Source organism: Cydia strobilella, chromosome 13, assembly GCF_947568885.1.
Source record: "Cydia strobilella chromosome 13, ilCydStro3.1, whole genome shotgun sequence".
In the NCBI taxonomy this organism is placed as follows: domain Eukaryota; kingdom Metazoa; phylum Arthropoda; class Insecta; order Lepidoptera; family Tortricidae; genus Cydia; species Cydia strobilella.
The window spans coordinates 1,170,932-1,190,983 of NC_086053.1; the positions used below are offsets into that span (position 1 = coordinate 1,170,932).

Here is a 20,052-nt window from a genome sequence, read left to right on the forward strand (position 1 = left end):
TCATACCTTTAACTTACAACAGCGTTAAACACTTTGCCCTATTTGCTTTCATATCTTTCGTGTTGAGTCTCTTTTCATGCAGCGCCGTTATTGGAGGTAGAAGAACATCCTTAACTTTTTAATTGATTGGGATTGGCGCGACCATTTAGATTCCAGAGGTTTGATCTGCTTATTACCTCGAAAGTTGCAAGGGGTGGGAGTAATCGTAGAGGGAATAAAAATGAAATAATACACACATACGAGTTGTTTATAAAATACTGACCATTAAGCTTGAGAGTAAGCAAAGCATTAAACCTTTTGGACGCCAATGCCCGATATATACGCACCGTAGGTTCAACGCCAAAGACCGATTAATCGGTCATAGACCACAGAGCAACATAGACCTACATGTATATGCATAAAGTTCAATATCAGTTTTGACACTTCGGTGACGTGGCGTCTGGATGACTGCTTTTGTGTTTGACACGGCGTCGAAAAGGTTAAATGTGTAGGGTCTGCGAAACCTGCATACAAATCAAATGTATCAAACATACAACAATCATTTTATTTTACTAAAAGCACTACTACAAGAATTGGAGTATAACTTTAAATAATGTTTAAAGACAAATCGTAAAATAACTTCTTGGATCCAGTAATATCCAAATAGTGTTTGAGATTGTAGGTTCTTTGGCGCAAGTCAATAGATCTTTGGTCGTCCGGCTAAAAGCACACACGCACGCACGCATACACACATACATACACATCTTTCTAATAAGGGGTCGTCCATTAATTACGTCACACGAATATCTAGGTTTTTTGACCCCTCCCCCCCTGGTGTGACGTCACATTTTTTCAACGAAATCTGAAAATCTAAGTGTTATTAATATTTTATCAAAATATTTTTGAAAAAAGAAATTTTGTAATTTTATAACCCAAAACTGATTAAGAAAGAAAATCAAACGAATAAAAACGAATATCGTTCCAAAAACTTGTTTATTTAACTGTACAGCGAATAAAATTAATTTAAAAAAAATTCAGTTACTGATGAAGTTAAAGTGACGTCACAAAGTTTGTGACTCCCCCCTCCCCTTTGTCACAACATGTCACGTTTTCTTGACCCCTCCCTCCCCCTAAACGTGTGATGTAATTAATGGACGACCCCTAATTGCTATTAGTGTAGACTATGAAAATGAGGACATTATTATTTATCAAAGGTTTTCGAATGGCGCCATCCACTGCGTAAGAACACAGGTTCCTTAGAAATTATTCTATTTTCTCATACAATATGACGACCACGGCCTTAAAGGATTACAGTTCATACGTTTTCCTGTTTCACAACTATCTCTTGCTGTTCTTGTGAGGGCGAAACCGGCCCTTGGAGGCTTAAAATTGTTTCATCACTTAAAGCTACACTAGCTACATTAACGGTTTCCTTTTTGTGCAATGCCTCGTGTCGTCGTAGCATATATGCATGCCTACAAGAATGATCACAATAACTACATTTAAAAGGCTTATAATCAGTATGTGTTATCAGGTGACGTTTCAAGCTGTATTTCCGAACAGCCTTGTAATTGCAGATGTTGCAGGCATATGACTTCTCCTCAATGTGTACTCTCTTGTGGTGTACTAGTAATGATGAGCTAGTACACGCATAATCACAAACGGTACATTTAAATCGCTTTTCACCAACGTGCACGACTTTATGACTTTGTAAGATTGTCCACGTATCACATGTGAAGTCACACAATTTGCATGTAAAAGGCTTTTTTCCATGTTTCATCAAATGTTTTCGCAGAGTTTTCTTCACACGGCATGAGTAGTCACAGTAGCTACATTTTAGAGGATTTTCATCCGTATGTGTCTTGGTCATGATGTGTACTTGCATATCTGCTTCCTTACTACACCTGTATTTACAATGCGTACATTTAAATGGCTTAAGTTTTGCAAGCTTATCCCTTGCGTGAACCAGCCGGTGTAGTTTTAGGTTATGGGGAAAATCAGTAGTGTACTCGCAATCGGTACATTTATATAACTTTTCAAGTGTCTCATTGTGGCACTTTCTTAGATGTCTTTTCAAGTTAAACTTCCGTTGGCAAGAGACATCACAGTGGCTGCATTTAAAGGGTTTATCCCCACTATCACTAGTATTATTGGTCTCATGAATTTTCAAGTCCAATTTAAGCACTACACTGTTTTCACCATTATGCATTGTTTTTTGATGTCTCAGTACACTGGAATGATACCGGGCTGTGTAGTCACATTGACTACATTTGTGAGGCTTTCCACCAGTGTGTTTCAACTGGTGTCTCATTAAGTTTGCTTTCTGATTGCACCGGTAATCGCATTGGCTGCATTTGAAAGGCTTAAAGTCAGTGTGCGTCGCCAGATGCCTTATTAACTTTGGTTTCTTACAACATTTGTAGTCACAATGGGCACATTTATAAGGCATGTTGCCGGTGTGTCGCATCAGATGATAACGTAAGCTCGTGTTCGAAGTGAATGAAAAATTACAGAGGTTACATTTAAACGGCCTCTCCCCCGTGTGTATTCTCTGATGAATTCGTAAATCTGATTTAGAACTACACGCGACATCACAATTGCTACACTTAAACGGTTTAATACCCATGTGCAACAACATGTGCCTTTCCAAGTTAGCTTTTTGGACGGAACTAAAATCACAGTGATCACATCTAAAATTCGGCTTTTCACCAGTGTGCGTCTTCTCGTGAAGTATTAAATAATTTTTATTACGAGATTTGAAGTCACAGTATCTGCACTTGAAAGATTCTACACTATGCGTTTTTCGATGACGGCGCACGGATGTTCTCAATAAGCTCGTGTAGCTACAGATACCACAACGGAACAGTCGGGTCGCGTTGTGTTTACGTATATGAGCCTTCATAATCGTCCTGTGGCCAGTCGTAAATTCACATTTGTTGCATATGAAACTTTGGGCACCGTGTTCTGTTGTTTCGTGGTCTACGAGGAGCTGTTTGGCTTGGAATGAGGAGCCACAGAAGTCGCAGAAGAAGGCTGGTTGGTGCAGCGCGTAGGTGCGGCGCCCTACGCGACAGGTGCGCCGCGCAGCGTCCACCTCCACGTGCTCCAGTTTAACCGAGCAGCTCCAACCTTGTGTTGGAAGATTCTCTGTTTTTATCTGTGCCCCTGTAAAATAATGTTTTTGGTTTCCAATGCTACAAGTGTTACATAGCCGACGCCATACATGGAACTTGCGTTCTCGTTTTAAAACAACATGTAACTTGGCATTACATTGGCTTAACATTAACCCTTAAATGCAGTGATGGATGCAACCTATAGGTATACAACAAAAAACATATAATTTTATGTATAAGTAATTAGATAAAATCGATTTAGTCCTGTATAATTATTTTGATCGTAAATTAATACATTTTCCGATGTTATATTCAAATTTGCGCAGTATTTTAGTTTTAAAAAGTTACATTTGTTTTAAGACGAAATGGCGGAAAATTTGATAAATTTGGAAAAGTTGAAGATTTTAGTATGTAATTTAGGCGGTTTTTTTCGGTTTGCAAATATTTAAAAGCTTTACTTTAATAGGTATATTATAAATAGGGTTAATTTCTAATGGTAGTAAGATTTTTCATATATTTTACGGTTTACCAATAATTGTATATTTACATAAATTATGATTTACCCTATGTAAATTCTAACACTGATTTAAAAGTGAAATCGATGTCTTAATTATTATTTTTTTGTCCAGAATCAGTAAACAATTATGTAACATATATATTAATTTCAGACAAAAAGAAAAATCATGCATTAAAGGGTTAAAGTATGCATTGTGCAAATACGAGCGTAAGTTCGATCGTATGGCGACGGTTGTGTTTTAATGTCTCTTAAAGCATTAGCAATAGGAAATATTTATTAAATAAAGAACTGAATGCACAACAAAACAGTTGATGACACTTTAGGGGCCAGCGTCTGGTGAGTAAAGTTTTCTTAGGAGGGTAGACTTAAAAAAACCCGGCGTTTCCCACTATGCCGTTTGGGGGGGGCCTCCTGGGATCGCAAACATTCTACCACGACCACGACGCCCCCCGAGGAAGGTAGACTTTAAATTCTCCTAAGTTGTTCAAAGGATAACTGGAAGAGATCCCTTAAAGGGATAAGTTCGCGTTTGTTCTAATAACGAATGTTATTTTTTAATACAGTTGCTCAAAAAGTGCTACTTTACGTAGCTGTTTAGCGTGCGGAAAGTTGGTTTTCGCGAACTAGTGCTTTTTACTTTTCCAATTTTTTTAAATTTATTCTTGTTCCAATTTATGACTACTTATTGATGAGTGTTAATATTAGTTTCCTTTAAACGTCGTAATCAACATAAAAACCTACTGTTAAAGTAAGAATACGAAAAATATACATATTTCATATTTTATTACTTACCTCTTCATCATTATAACACGTCTATTTTTTTTTATATTGAATATTGAAAAACCGTTCTTAATAAGTTGTCTGAATAGAACGGAACGTCTGTCAAAGAAGAGGCGTTTTTTCTTTCTGCTTTAAGTTTCCAAAGGCAACATTCGATATTGTTTTTATAAATGTACGATACACAAATAATCGTAATTAACGATATTTGGGTAATAATAGTACAATGTTTTATATTTACAATTGTTTCCGTCTTATAGAACATGCATTTAAAAAAAATCTTTCATTGAAGTGGGTTCAATAATAATAACACCCAGCTAAAAAAACACCATTTCATAATGTCAATGATGTCACAGAATTAATAATATAAAAGTTTCGAATTCCTTACTTGTTGTTTTTCTTATTTTTTCGCAACTGTATTAAAAAAAACGTCGTTCGATACACGTGCGGAAATGTCATTCTTCACTCGTCCCCATATCTCGGTACTCGTGAAATAATGACATACTTTCCGCACTAGCATCGAAATGCACTATTTCCTGTTTTGTTTTGATTTTTGTACAATAAAGTGACTTACTACTACTAGACTGAAGACTAATTTATTCCATTACTAGCGACCCGCCCTGGCTTCGCACGGGTGCAATGCTGATATATTATACATATAAACATTCCTCTTGAATCACTATCTATTAAAAAAACCGCATCAAAATCCGTTGCGTAGTTTTTAAGATCTAAGCATACATAGGGACGGACAGACAGCAGGAAGCGACTTTGTTTTACACTATGTAGTGATTAACTAGTGCTTATATTATACAGCTGTGCAATCATAATACAACATTCCTTATATACAGGGACACAACATATTTTAACTAGATCAGCGTGTGTCCTGTCTTATTATTGTCGAACGCTGATAATATTTTACTGGCGTTAAAAAAATACAGACCTTGAAACGCTGACCCATTAGGCCACTGCAGTAACTTTGGGCCCAGCACTACAACATCCTCAACGTTGTGGTTCATGTATAAGTCACACTCTTCACTCTCGGCTGCCGCATTGGGGTCGCTGCTGTGTGACTCCTCTTTGATAACTATCAGCCCTGGTTCCTCTTTAACATGTACTGAAAAAGGATTGAATGAAAATAATTATTATCTATTTTGTTGAAACATTGAAATTTCTCTTGATTTGGTAAATGCGCTAGTCATTCGCAATCTGCTTGCATACATTTTGTAACACACTGGTAATACATTCAGTAATAATAGTAGTAACAAACAACTTTATGTAATTTGTGGTAAAATAAAACTATGAAAACGGATTATATCGCGTATATTGAATTTATAATACATCCCGACGTTTCGAACTCTTTACAGCGTTCGTGGTCAACGGGTGACTCACCCGGGTGTCACCCGTTGACCACGAACGCTGTAAAGAGTTCGAAACGTCGGGATGTGTTATAAATTCAATATACGCGATATAATCCGTTTTCATAGTTTTATTTCATGAGTAACTATCGCGGTAACCGAAGACAATATTAATTTGTGGTAGTTAGTACAGAAAGTCTTACTGTGTGTTACCTGTTCACGCTTAAACCACTGAACCAATTTAGTTGAAATTTGGTATACATATATAGTTTGAGTCCCGGGAACGGACATAGGATACTTTTTATCCCAGAACTCACCCCTTAAGGGGGTGAAAAGAGGGGCGGAAATTTGTATGGGGAATCAATAACCGCTGAATCGATTTAGATGAAAATTTATATGGAGATAGTTTGAGCTGTGGGGAAGGATATACAATATTTTTTTTAAATGGGGTGGAAATTTATAGAGTGGACCAATTTGGGGGTGAAAAAAAAGGATGGATTTAAAAGCAAATTTGTTTAAAAATTAAGGTACCCAAATTACTAATTCCAAGCAGACGAAGTCGCGGGCAAAAACTAGTACATTAATAATAATATAACATATAACCATACTCCAAAACATTGCACTCTTTTATTTTGCAGTCAAATGCAGTCAGGATGACGTAGTAGACAAAAAGGATCCATCCTCAAAAAATTGACAGTTAAATGAAGACTTTTGATAGAAAGTTCATATTTTATTAAGTCCAGGTAAAAATGAAACAAGACTTATCATAATACGAACAGTCTGCATCACTGGGCCCAGGCACCTCGGGACTTAACTCCGTCTCTTTCTTCCCATTGCAGGTTTCCATGTTGGTGTCCCAGTCACACTCCACTTCTTGAGCCCCTTCATTTAGATATGATGGTTCCACCTTGACATGTACTGAAAGATAATTGTAAGCTTAAAATTCAGGTTTTACTTGAAATTCAGCCAATTCCTCGAATAATCACAAAATTTCCAAGATGATCTTCTTACATAAATCAATCCGGTATATTCCCACTTCTCCCCGCCCCATGTGACTGCCGCCATACATGAGGCGGGGACAGATGGGAATGTACCTATTCCCATCTGTGCCCATCGGGGGCAAATGGGATTACACCATCAATCCCTATCAACAGTAATGAATTTTATAAATGTTTACCATTTGAAAAGTCATGGTTAATGAGCTGGGGCTCCTCAGAACTCGACTTCGCCTCTTTTTTCACATTACATTCTTGCGTGTCCAACTCACACTCCACTTTCACATAAACCAGCTTCGTAGACATTCTGTCTTCGTGCTACTTCTGTCTGGAACGGCAACTATACGCGTAAATTAATTCGCGTTCAAGGAACGAAACAAAATATTCAGAAATAAATTAAATAATAATATTAAAATAAAAAAATATGTAAATGAAAGACACGATACAGTCCTGACATATGCAACAAGATGGCGACTTTGACATGACAATTTTGACATTTCTTTTTTTTGTATGTGGCAATGTTTTTGACTAACAAGGGTGCGTTCGGATTCGGATAGTGATACAGTATACATTTGCGAAACTGCAGTTTTATTTCTAGCATAATTATCTGGTCAATAACCGCGAAAATCGAAGTTCGCAAATTGCGGGCATTTTTCTCTGTCACTCTAATTACGCCTTCGTTGGAGTAAAAGAGAAAGATCCCAGCAATTTGCGAATTTCGGTTTTCGCGGTAGCCCAGCGGTACCCCCCTTAAAACAAAAACCAATAAAATGTATACTTTAGAAATTCTAATGCCGGAGCCACACGAAACGGCGGGAAACGCCGTTGATTATCACGATAATCCCAGTGTGGCCGTATGAAAAACGTTGAATTTTTCCCGGCGCGGCGTTTGCCGTTAGTGTAATATCCATAATACACCATGGCACCGCACCAAGGTCATTGTGCGTCGTACCAAGTCGTACCCATAAGTAAGAGCGAGAAAAAGATATCGCTTTACCAAAGCTTTTTTGCTTTAGTTTTTCAAAGAACTGTCTCATTTCAAGCATATACAGAGAGAATCATACTATCTTTGTCTTACACTAGTACTAGCACCCAAAAGAAAAGGATGAGTATAGTTTTTCTTGTTCTTATTACTGCCAATTTGGTTTGACCAACTATATATGACTTGTAGGTTGTAGGTATACCCCTTAAGTTTAATTTTAATTTAGATTTTAGAATGACAACACCAACTTCTGTCACGAATTGTCAAATTATGGTAGAACTAGAATTTAGAAAAACCATCGATGTACATGACTTATTTGGTAAAGTAAAAGCTGAAAATTACTTAATACCCACCCGTTTGCTTTGTACAATGCAACAGTATTAGCGGCATGTCTCAGAATTTGCAAAAGAAGCCCTCCAAGGGTATACTGAAGACGTCACGCAGCGTGGACGTGCATAGCAGCGATGGGGCTCCGTCGACGAGCAAGCGGGCGAAGGAGCAGCGATTCGACGAGATTAACATAATGGAGACGTTCCACCCGGCGAATAAGGATTACGGGCACATGAAAGTGGACGAGCCGAAGACACCGTTTTCTGAAACCGTTGACGGAGATATGGAGCCGGCAGATGAGCTGGACGCGAACATTTTGGCGGCGAAGCTGGCGGCTAGTATGAACAAACCACCTAAGTGCGTGGAGACCGACAGTGATGATGACATGGACGAATCGGACGAGGCGCGGGAGCGCCGGCTCGAGTTTGAGAAGAAGAGGAAAATGCATTATAATGAGTTCCAGGTGAGTTGCGGTTTTAGGAAAACTCAGTGAAAGGCTTTTTGAAAGACGCTTAATATTGCAGCAAATCAATCAATGGTAAGCACAAAATAAATGTAAGTAAATTATAAGCAAGTACAAACGAAGGTCACGGTTATGGAGATATAAATAGGGAGCAAGCAAGTGAAAACATGACAAACAACAGACATATGAAGGAGATAATAAGATATATCAACCTATGCTAATAGGAAAAGTAATGATCTTCTATATAAAAAAATCATGTGCATCATTGTGCAGTTTGTTTTGGTTCTTATAAAACCACTTTTTTCTTTTATCTCGGTTTGCTGCTATAGCACAAAACAATAAAAAAAAATTTTTTTTGGTGTACCAATACATGGTACACATGGTGGTTTTTTTGGTGTATGGTGTAATTTTGTAAAATTGACTGGTTTTCAGTCTTTTCTATCTAGGAGGGAAGAAACATTAAAAACCTACCTTTGGCTCCAGGCAGCAGATGCAAATTTAATGGTTAATATAAATTATTTTCCAGGCATTACAACTCGCTAGAAAGCTGCTAGCCCAAGAGGAAGAGGAAGATGAAGAGAAACAGACCACCTGACTGCTGTGCACACATCCCCATCTCCGCCTCCAAAGCTGCGTGTAACGGCTTGTAGAGTCCACTCTTAACTGACCATTCGACCTTGTGAGTCAGACGAACCTGCTGCGAGTATTATTATTATCAGTATCTTGGCCTGTGTTCTAGCATTATGGCTTGGCGATTACATTAAGGTAAATACGGGTAAGTGTGGCTGGCCATCACATTGGGCCTGTTTACATTCATTAGTGTTTATTGCGACTTCATACCATCGCCCACACTGTTAACTGACAGTTTGTATACCTTATTACAAAAGGCATTCGTTCCACCAATGTTAAGAGTGTTGCTCGCTATTTCACGATGGGACTTAATCGCGTAAAATAAGTTTTAAATTTACCTCCAACGTTTCGAGGATGGCGTTGTCCACATGGTATTGGAGAAGACTAAAGTTGACATCAACATCTAGGCGCGCGAGCTTTTTGAACTACGGTCTTGTTTATTAACTTGAACGTTTTCCGTTGTCGTTGTGAATAATAACGAGTAAAAATCGTAAAAGTTTAAATAAGAGCGTTGCTGTTTGTACATTTGCCACTAAGTGCAAGTAGCCAATGTGTAAACAGGCCCCAATGTGAAGGCTGACCACACTTACCCGTATTGACCTTATGTCATTCAAGAGCCAAATCATCACAATTATTACAGATGTAGTGCATAATTGATTTCCATCGTACTTATTCATTCGAATTTGTCATGCTACCTCAGTCAACCTCAGTACTTTTTGTACCAAGACTGACTGAAATAGCAAGACAGGTTCGTATGTTTCCGTGAAAATACGATGGAAAATAACTGCAGTACATCTGTATTCATGGTGTTAATATTTAAGCTTCAGGTTCATAATTGCTATGTAACCTGTCATCAATTCTTCCATCAGTCAATCTTGCTAATTTAGAATTTGTGACGTTTTCAAGTAAAAGGTACCACATTGTCGCTTACCATAAGGACAAAATTTGCTAGTAACTTTATATGAATAACCTGACAGAGCGTCCTTATGGCAAGCGACAATGTGGTACCTTTTGCTAAAACGACACGTTTAGTGACATTTTACAGTCTTTTAAGGTTAAACTTTAAAATGTGTGTAATTTTTATGAAAGACAATAATAATAAAATTTTGTGCTAAACAATGAAATTTATATTTCTAGATTGTTTCAATGTAAAGACACTATGTGCGGCTGATAGAGTTAGGAACAGGCAGAGTTGGGCAAAAATTATCTATTTACGAATAACCGGGAAGATCTAAATCATCTTTTATTTGAAATAACTGAATAACCCGTTGTTTGTTATTTTGAATTTATCTAGATCAGTTTCATTTTTATCTAGATAAATTAGTTGGGATTTTAAACAAAAGATGAATGTCAGTAGTACAGTCAAGTAGAACTAGAAGTGGTCGGGCATGAAATTACAACAATAATTTTCTGATTTTATGAGCAATGTCAGTGTGACTGTTTGACCCGACGTGACATTCTATATAAATTTATTATTATAAGCTTACTTCAATAACAAACGAGGCCAGTTATCTGATGCCTCTGATAGTGACTGTATGTTCAAAATTACCAGGGTTGACTGTACGGCAGACACCCATAACTTAAAAAGTCTACAAAATGTTTAGAATCAAATACAAATGAGGGCTATCTTTTTTTTGCTCACCAGTTGGCGCCTCTGTTGATGGTGGTCCAAAAGACTAAAGAACAGCTGTCAGTCATTGAAGTGACAAGTGACATTTGACATTTCGAACTATGGAAAAGACCACCATCTACACTAGCGCCCCTAGCGGCGAATTCATACGCGTTAGCCCTCATTGACTCAGATACGGCAGCAGCGAGCGGCGGCCATAGGTTGGAGCGAGACAGCGATCGGACCTTTCGTTCCCACCTATGGCCGCCGCTCGCCGCCGCCGCGCGATGTGGCCGGGCCGTAAGGCATGTAATTGGCATAGTAAATCTATAGCGAATTGGCTCTTAGAAAAGCGTACAGTCGCCATCAGATATATCGGAGCGGCCGAGGTGTTCACAATATCTGAACACGCACTCTAACGCCCTGACAATAGAGGCGTGTTCAGATATGGTGAGCGCCTGAACCGCTCCGATATATCTGATGGTGACTGTACAGACTATACAAGTCAATCTTTTTGATTATCTTATACTTAAAAAGTGCCACAAATACATCATAGTTCCCATAGAAGTTCCAAGTGGAATAAACTATCTTACCAACTATTTTTTGACTTAACCATGGCTGTGTTTCCACCATATTTATTTATTTATTTATTTATTTATGTTAAGGAGAACCAACAGCTATACACTTACAATAAACAACAAGATTAAAACAGGAAGCCAATTACAAGAACTCACAGGTAGTAACAAAATATTCAATTTTAAACTAATGCTAACACTTACGCACACACACATGCGTACAAAAAAGAGAGAAAAAATAACATAAAATAAAAAACATACCAAATTGAAAATTAATGGCGATGGAAGCCTTACAATAATCCTAAGTTTTGAACACTTAGTTCATTAGCCCCTCTAGGGGCTTCTACTTATAGGTATACTTATTCAATAACAACAGAGGTCACATAGTTCCAGATAAAAAACACTCTAAAGTAAAATTGATCAGATTCAAATGAAGAATACATATTTAGTGACAAGGCGCCAATACACTAAGTTGATAAATTCCATGCATTTCATCGCGTAATGAAAACGAAACAAAAAAAAAAGAAAAAAAGATTACATCTACGAGTAACATTACATTAATAGAAATGTCGCTCACATAAAACACCGCTCAACCAAACTATGCCTCACATTAGGAACTTTACAGTTGAATATATCGATATCAAGTTCTTTCGATAGCTCATTTAGCCTTCGACTCGCGCGAACCAGGAAGCTATTCTGTCTATATTTGGAGGATGCAGTCTTAACAGATATATGTGCCATTTTCAACCAAAAGGGTACTTATTGTAGCTTGTCAGTAAGGCGCTATTTCTATATAGCTTAAATTAGAAATCAACCTTATCAACAAGCAACAATGTGGTACCTTTTGGTTGAAAACGTCACATATAATAAATAAATAATAATATGTAAGTATGTGTAGCGAGGGGTGTGTTTGTTAAGAACCAATATAGAATCACTTGTGCTGAGCGAGGAAAGCAAATTAAGGGTTCTCAACGAACACATCCCTCGCTATGCATCCTTGCACATCTCTGGAAACGCAGCCTGACGGTGACAATTATTGAAAATAATAGTTGATAAAAACATTTTGTTTGGAAAAAGTGAAACTGTTAAAATTTATAACTTACAATTACTTAAATACCAGATTAATTTAATTATTAAAATACAAACTATTATTTATAGTTTGTGATAAATTATATCAAAATAATTCCATTCAGTATCAAAGATGCCATACGTGGTTCCTTCCAAGGCTGTTGAGTCGAACTAAAAGCATTAAATTAAATACAATGAGCATATGGTAATTTATACACAATTTCTAATCTATTATTGCATATTTGCATCGTTTATGTAAGTTTATATATTTTGTATTTTCATAATTTTTAACCTAAAGAGACTCACTGATTATCAGTCCGCCGGACGATATCAGCCTATCAGTTGTTCGGAACTGTCAACTTTTGATGACGCTCAACTGACAGGCTGATATCGTCCGGCGGACTGATAATCAGTGCGCCCCTTAAGCCATGAAAAGTTGACATGTCACATTTGAATATGATAGAAGTTTTGGAATGAATTCAAGATGCAAAAACAATTGTGCCATCTCAATCAAAAGGGTACTTATTGTCGGTTGTCAATAAGGCGCTATTTCCATATAGCTTTAATTTGAAATCAACCTTATCGACAAGCGACAATGTGGTACCTTTTGGTTGAAAACGTCACATACAGTAAATAGAAGAGATGCTTCTTATTACATGATCAAACGAACTTCAAAGTGAAGTTCGATCAGTATTATATGAGTAAGCTTCATTCGAAGATATAAAAACCAGGTAGTCCTTTAACCTACTAGGCAACTCATCGCATGTTTAAAGTGGGTAGCAAAAACTTTAACTCAAACAGGTCTATCCCTACTTTTCCCCCTAGTCTTCATGGGGCGCGCGGCTTGCCGCCATTGCTCATTATTTTTAGAGACTTTACTTTCTAAAGCAAAACTTTCTTTCCGGGTATAGGGGAGGGAGGGTAGTTATATCTTCGAATGAAGCTTACTCATATAATACTGATCGAACTTCACTTTGAAGTTCGTTTGATCATGTATTATATTTCTCAAGCTTCATTCTTCAGATATAAAAACCAGGTAGATGTTAAGAGTTGAAAGTTTTGCTGCATTCTTTCCCATTATCAATATTATCATAGCATATTTATTTCTGAAAACATATTTGTATGAATAATTATCTACCATGTACATATGTGTATGTTATACACAAGTTTACTGTTCCAATTGAGTTATAAGGCATTGTTAAGAAGCACGGGAAAGTTTAGCAATGCAGGTTCAAAAAGGTATACATATATTAGGTATAGCCAGGTTGTATATATATATATATACTTTTACGTATTAGGATATTTAAACAAAATCTAATTTGTTCTTCATAAAACCTAGTTGACTAAGATTCCATACAATTAGTGGTCAACTTTGCATTAAGTTTAATTCGATTTGAAAAAGTTTAATACGAGTAAACTCATAAGACATATGTCCTTTTGTGAAATGTATTAAAATTCACTGGCAGTGCTTGTCCGCGATACGGAATTTTTGAACGCTTAGAACAGTACACTATTGATGACAAGATTCAGGCTCGTCTAAGTGTAATTATCTACGAAGATAAGAAGTAATTTAGGCTAACGATACAACCCAGCGTTACCTCCAGACAGGGTGGGAACGCTGTGGCTGTGATGTCTTTCCCCGCGTCTTGACGCTTATGACGCGTAGGCCGTGTGATGTCTGTCTCACGCCGACTCATCCTGTTTACGATGATCTCTGAGCAGACGACGACAATGAGAAAATTCAGTTATTAGGCGCGTGCACGCGCAAATCGGCTTACAGCAGCTCCTGATCAACGAATAGTGACCCGGCGTGCAATGGACAAAGACTCACGCGGCCTAGCGCGTTTTCGAGAGCTTCAACTTAACAAAAAAACATGTATTTGCTCGAAACATGTCTAACGTCGTTTATATTTTGATTTTTATCAAATTAAAAAATCCACCACGTTCCTGAAATCTAAAAAATATATGAACGTGCATAAATTATGCTTTCTGTTCAGTTATTAAGCATAAAGCATGTCATATGTGTGGCATCACCAAAGGTATTCTAAACAAAAATAATTTATAAGACTAGCAGTCTACTCAGCTTTCGAAGTAATCTTTCAAATAAGATTGTAATTTACTCAAACTCAAATGTTTATTATTGCGCTCATATTACATATAATGAATGGTCCAAGGTCCATTAATGGTAACAGAATATTTATTTATCATTTAATTATATGTACGTACCTAATGTACATATATTCGAGCTATTAAAATGCATAATAATATCCAGTTAAACCTGAGTAGGTAAAATCAGCGTTTAACAAACATCATTAGGAATTAATTTAGCATATATTTATAAATAGCTGCATGTGACGAGTACCTTTAAATAGAATATATAAATGATATGAACCTTTTTTATTTTATTTAAATTACTATTATTGACCGCAAGGCGCGATTGACCATATATTCACAAATAATGGTGTAGCGGCTTCTATTCTCGCAACGCGAACGGGACAAGCACAGCAATCAACCACGCAATCAATGAAATGAAATGAATATCAATCCACAGAAATTCAGATATTAAGCATCAAATCTAAAAACGTATGCCCTCCATTCAAGTATTCGCTCTGCAAGGAACGAAAGACTGTGCGACGTAATGTTGTATATTTTTAAAATGTAAACATTAAAGCCGGAATAATAATAAAAATTGCCTTTGCTGTATTGCTACTATGGTTGTATTGTTGAGTTCAGAAAACAAATATTATATTAAGTGGATTCATCTTAATATTTTAATCCATGACTTATGTCATGAATGTGCTATATTAATGACATAGCGGTATTGCAAGTGGTGGGTCCCCACCAACTACAGTTACTAAACTTATAATATCAAGGCACATATATTTTAAACTTGGCAAAAACGTATTGCATGGTAACATCGTATTGATGATAGCTGAAAGAGTATCGCGACCGACACATGAGAGTTGAACCATAGGTGCATTAGTCATTTATTGATTTTTTACGGTTTCTATTAGCTTCTTAATTATGTATTTATATTTTTATGTGCATAATCTGAGGGTGATCAATACAATGCAATACAATCATTTATTAATAAAATTAAAATCCTTTAAAAGATAATCGGAAGGTAATCGTTTTGTAGTTTTGATACAGGTTAATAGGTATTTACCTAGTTACCCATTATTTACGACCATAAAAATAAATATTAAATATCTGTGAGAGATGCGAACAAATATATTCGTGTGTATTTAGCCAAATTGTACCGAAACCGCTTTATCATTAACTCAGTTAGATGGTACTCTAATGGTCACTTTGTCAGGCTTCGGCATGAACTTGTATTTATGAAGAAATAAGCGTAAAACGTGTTTGCGTTTGTTTCTTAGCTTTCGTTGTAAGTTTAGTTTTTTGCATGCCAGATGCTGGTGAAATATGTGTTACTTATGTATAATATTGTCTGACCACCTTTTGTACCATATTTCATGCAAAATAAAGTTATTTTCTTTCTTTCTTTCATATTCAGTACTCACAAATTGTTTCATTGGGTTTATTAGATAGATAATGATGAATAAACCCATTTTCCTGTAATTCAATTCAGTTAGGTGTCTTTGTTACAATTGGATGATTCAAATTATTTAATTATTCAATATCACTTAAAAAAGTAAAATCATATTTTTAAACAGACACAAGGTACTTAGATACTGACATCGCCTATGCCTTTAAGCGATCACGGTATTATAAATATATTTATATTTTTATATATCCCATAACAATATTAGCGTACGTATCCCAATAATTTGTATGGTTATATGCATATATAAACATTCGAAAATCGTCACCAAAATATATGCATTGTGCAGGGTATTACCACTTAGTTTATTCCATTTCATTTGTGGTAAAAGAGATTTTATCCAGCTTAAGTTTAGGAATTTCGATCAGATTCACATCACGTGACGTGATGTAGGTACACCTATTTAGCAATTCCCAATTTTAGAGACAAGTTATACTTATGTGGGTAATATAAAAACAATATAGGTACTATTGTATTGTTTCAATTATAAATTTACGAGGTAGTCTCGTGTTTATTCAAATTCAACCTCTGGGCGGATAAAAGTACCGTACTATGGGTTAGGTGTGAGTAAAATTTATTGTCACATATAATTGGATATTAAAAATCCAAATATATTTTATATGTAAGGATTTATTTTAAAAGGCAATGTAGTCTTGTGCCGAACGTTTCGGCAGCTAGACCGACGTGTCTCTGACACGCACAAATCAAAAATGAACCGCGGAGCGCTGGTGAAAAAATTTAAAAGAAATATTTTTAATTCGAGGGTAGACTTCGAATGTTTTTCAAAATAAAACCCGTAAGGTTTTAGATTACATAGATTACCTATACATGAATAAAGTATATTTGAACTTGAACTTAAAAGATAATTCTTTATTGCACATAGAAAAACTTGAACTTGGTGTTTCAAAATGTGCGTGGTTTTGATCGAGAACCGCTATAGATTTATTAAATTGTGTTATGCATTGCTATCGTGTTGACTCACGGCCAACCCCAAGCAAGTTCTATCTTCGTGACGACTCTAGGCCGCCCCCCAGGTTTATAGTTACCAGTCGTGGACTCACGGCCCGCGCGGTACTAAGTAAGTGCAAGGTATTTGATCACAAAGTGTAAGTTTTTTACAAAAATAGTTAAAATAGTTACACTTAAGTAAGTATCTGATTTTTCTTCAGAATCTGAAGAATCTATTATCACTCGGCAATTTTGCTTGAGTTTCTTCTGTTGGGCCATCTAAAACCAAATAAAAAGAAAGAGCAATGGCGGCAAGCCGCGCGCCCCATGAAGACTAGGGGGAAAAGTAGGGATAGACCTGTTTGAGTTAAAGTTTTTGCTACCCACTTTAAACATGCGATGAGTTGCCTAGTAGGTTAAAGGACTACCTGGTTTTTATATCTGAAGAATGAAGCTTGAGAAATATAATAACTATAGACTTCTCAATAAGTATGGTTTAGGAATTTAATTTCTGACCAATATCGTACCTTTTCACAGTGACAATAGTATGAGGTCCTAACGACTTTCATATTGATTGTTACTGTGACAAGGAACAGTTACAAAGATATCCTCAATTTAAAACTTCTATTCCGCTGTTTGCTTCCAATATTTGCCAACTTCAGTCATCTTCCTTTGAATTAAGGTTCCAAATTGAATAGCCTTAGTTGTATCTTGTGTTAATTTAATGGCACAGTTGGTAGGTGTTAGGTTCGTGTTTTATTAATCAAACCATGGCATACATCTAATGAACAAGGAATACCATAGAAAAGTATACTTTATATGCTTAAAAATAGAAGCGAAATTTGTTTGTACTAGCCACGTATATAAGTGCTCCATTCTGGATTAAGTATACGCTTCTAGCAATTAGCTAAACTATCGCTTATCGCTTACAATAAGTAGTTGTCCTAATTTCATGAACTGTATAGTATCAGACAACGGAGGTCAAGAAATTGACATTTGTGTTTTCGTTAGCAAAGCTATTATTAGGGTTCCGTACCCAAAGGGTAAAAACGGGACCCTATTACTAAGACTCCACTGTCTGTCTTTCTGTCTGTCACCAGCGGTAGCTGCACCAGCTGAAATTTTCACAGATGTATTTCTGTTGCCGATATAACAACAAATACTAAAAATTTAAAACTTTCGCGGTTTAAACACATATTAAATCACATTTACATTCGCGATAGACCCGTTTCTAAATGTGATTAAATACTAAAAAGTACGGAACCATAGGTGGGCGAGTACGACTCGCGCTTGTCCGGTTTAATTATATATCACTTTTTTGGACCGCAATGGTGCCTGTCGGCGCCGGCGTCACTGTCATGCACAATACGCACATATCAGCTAATACTAACTATGCAATACCAACAACTAGTACTATCAATAATTTATACAAACTTATTTTCATGACAGCAACATTATATTTGTGTATTTGTCCGTTTTCTGCTTCTGACTTACGATTCACACTGATACAGCGACATACAGGGTGATTTTGTTATGTCTGACCACACTGATTGGTGAATAACTGAATATGTATTGTCAGCAGCAGAAGTTGTTAAGCGAGCCAGGTGCTCAGTGATCTCGTCGCGACTTCATTGTAAAGAGAATAAGAGCGTGTCAAGGTAATTTTGACCACCTCGCCCGCTTAGCAACTTCTGCTGACCGTAGGTCATACTGAACAACTTTTACCTACTATGGGGTCAACCCGGAAAAAGCAAAAACAATGCTGTCACACATTTCGGCGAATCATATCAATCATAATGTCATTGTTTTCCATGGACCATCAGATTTTTTTGTCGATTTCGGGCTTGGCGTCATAGTAAAAGTTGTTTAGTAGGTATTTATGACCCACACTCAGATGTCAGTCTCAACAAAATCACCGTGCATAAGACGTCCCGCGGGGATTTGTCCTCAGTGAGATGCTGAGCTTACAGCTCATGCATTATTAACTAACTCACCTACTTTGTAAATCTGTTACTGCGCAGCTCGTGCTGTCAGTGTGAGAAAAGCCTTACCATTGTATGATAATATCAGGGGCGTAGCTAGAGGATATGGCGCCCGGGGCAGTCACCAAATTTGCGCACCCTGACGACTGACAAAAGTTTCCCTGCTGCTGCCTTTTGCCCATTTTGCCCCCCCCCCCATCCCCTCCTAGTTACGCCACTGGATAGTATGACGTCAAACATTGAGATTGTCGAGCTTGTCAAAGGTTACATAGGCGAATAGAGGTAGCGTAGTGACTGACAATATGTATTAATTGTGTTTACTTGACAATGCAATGTATTGCGATCTGTAGCTGAGCTAACGTGTTGTAACAGTTGTAACAAATTGATGTAAGGGCTATTAAGTATTAACCTTGGCATAGAGTAATTTATACTAGAGCGGTACTGTCATAGTAAATTTTGTAACCCCAGTAAATTCACTGCCATCTGTCGACACACTTTAAAACTAAAAATGAAGATTTATAAAAATACGATAGAATGTATTTAAATATGGATAAATGATTTTTTTTATTTGCATTAATTATTTTTATGATTTTGACCCATGTTCTTTAAAATTGCGTATTTGCGTTAAAATTGTTAAATAACAAACGAAACCGTCAACGCCATCTATACGACTGTAGGCCAAAACTAGTAGCGCCCTCTGAACGAGAATCAAATTTTCTTGATTTTCGAGGCACGTTTTTTCCTTAGACTGTATCCATCTATTACGGAGTTATATCTATCTTTGACCTTGGTGTCCTAGCTACTAATATTACAGTTTAAATTTAATACGGAGACCGTGCGTAAGACATTGTGAAATCAAGATTATACTGGTTCTTGACTTGAACTTTAATTTAAAAAAATCACACGCTGCTGGTAAGCTTTGGTAGCTTAGTTGGGTAAGAGCGATTGGACCGGTGTTCTAAAAGGTCGCAAGTTCCGAGTCTTGCCCGTAGCGGTGAATGTTAGAATTTTTCCTTTAATTGAAAAACTTTAATTCTATTTCAATTATGGGTGATAATGATAAGGTGTATTGTTTTGTTTCTTTTTGTATACAATTTGAAAAAAATGCTACATTTCATTAGAAAAGGTGCGAAATACTTGACGAAAAGCTACATTATGACGAGG

At 36.7% G+C, this 20,052-nt stretch overlaps 2 protein-coding genes across 2 annotated transcripts; one reads left to right on the plus strand and one right to left on the minus strand.

The window, feature by feature from the left end:
• Window positions 1–247: 247 nt before the first annotated feature.
• LOC134746469 (zinc finger protein 502-like) lies at window positions 248–7,198 on the minus strand. The gene is made up of 4 exons (XM_063680867.1): window positions 6,919–7,198; window positions 6,519–6,659; window positions 5,327–5,500; window positions 248–3,144 (listed from the first exon to the last, which is right to left on the minus strand). The coding sequence occupies exons 1-4, from the start codon at window positions 7,040–7,042 to the stop codon at window positions 1,295–1,297; spliced, it is 2,289 nt and encodes a 762-aa protein (XP_063536937.1). The 5' UTR covers window positions 7,043–7,198; the 3' UTR covers window positions 248–1,294.
• A 780-nt stretch (window positions 7,199–7,978) lies between these two features.
• On the plus strand, window positions 7,979–10,961 carry LOC134746945 (protein phosphatase inhibitor 2-like). The gene is made up of 2 exons (XM_063681517.1): window positions 7,979–8,511; window positions 9,038–10,961. Exons 1-2 carry the CDS (start codon window positions 8,107–8,109, stop codon window positions 9,104–9,106), a joined length of 474 nt encoding a protein of 157 aa, XP_063537587.1. The 5' UTR covers window positions 7,979–8,106; the 3' UTR covers window positions 9,107–10,961.
• Window positions 10,962–20,052: the final 9,091 nt, after the last annotated feature.

Excerpts from the sequence above, each read along its gene's own strand:
- LOC134746469 (XM_063680867.1), bottom strand. The coding sequence starts at position 7,042 with ATGTCTACGAAGCTGGTTTATGTGAAAGTGGAGTGTGAGTTGGACACG. Across the intron at positions 6,660-6,918 it reads TAACCATGACTTTTCAAATG|TACATGTCAAGGTGGAACCA; the intron begins GTAAACATTTAT and ends ATTATCTTTCAG. Across the intron at positions 3,145-5,326 it reads TAATGGGTCAGCGTTTCAAG|GGGCACAGATAAAAACAGAG; the intron begins GTCTGTATTTTT and ends ATTATTTTACAG.
- LOC134746945 (XM_063681517.1), top strand. The coding sequence starts at position 8,107 with ATGTCTCAGAATTTGCAAAAGAAGCCCTCCAAGGGTATACTGAAGACG. Across the intron at positions 8,512-9,037 it reads TGCATTATAATGAGTTCCAG|GCATTACAACTCGCTAGAAA; the intron begins GTGAGTTGCGGT and ends ATTATTTTCCAG.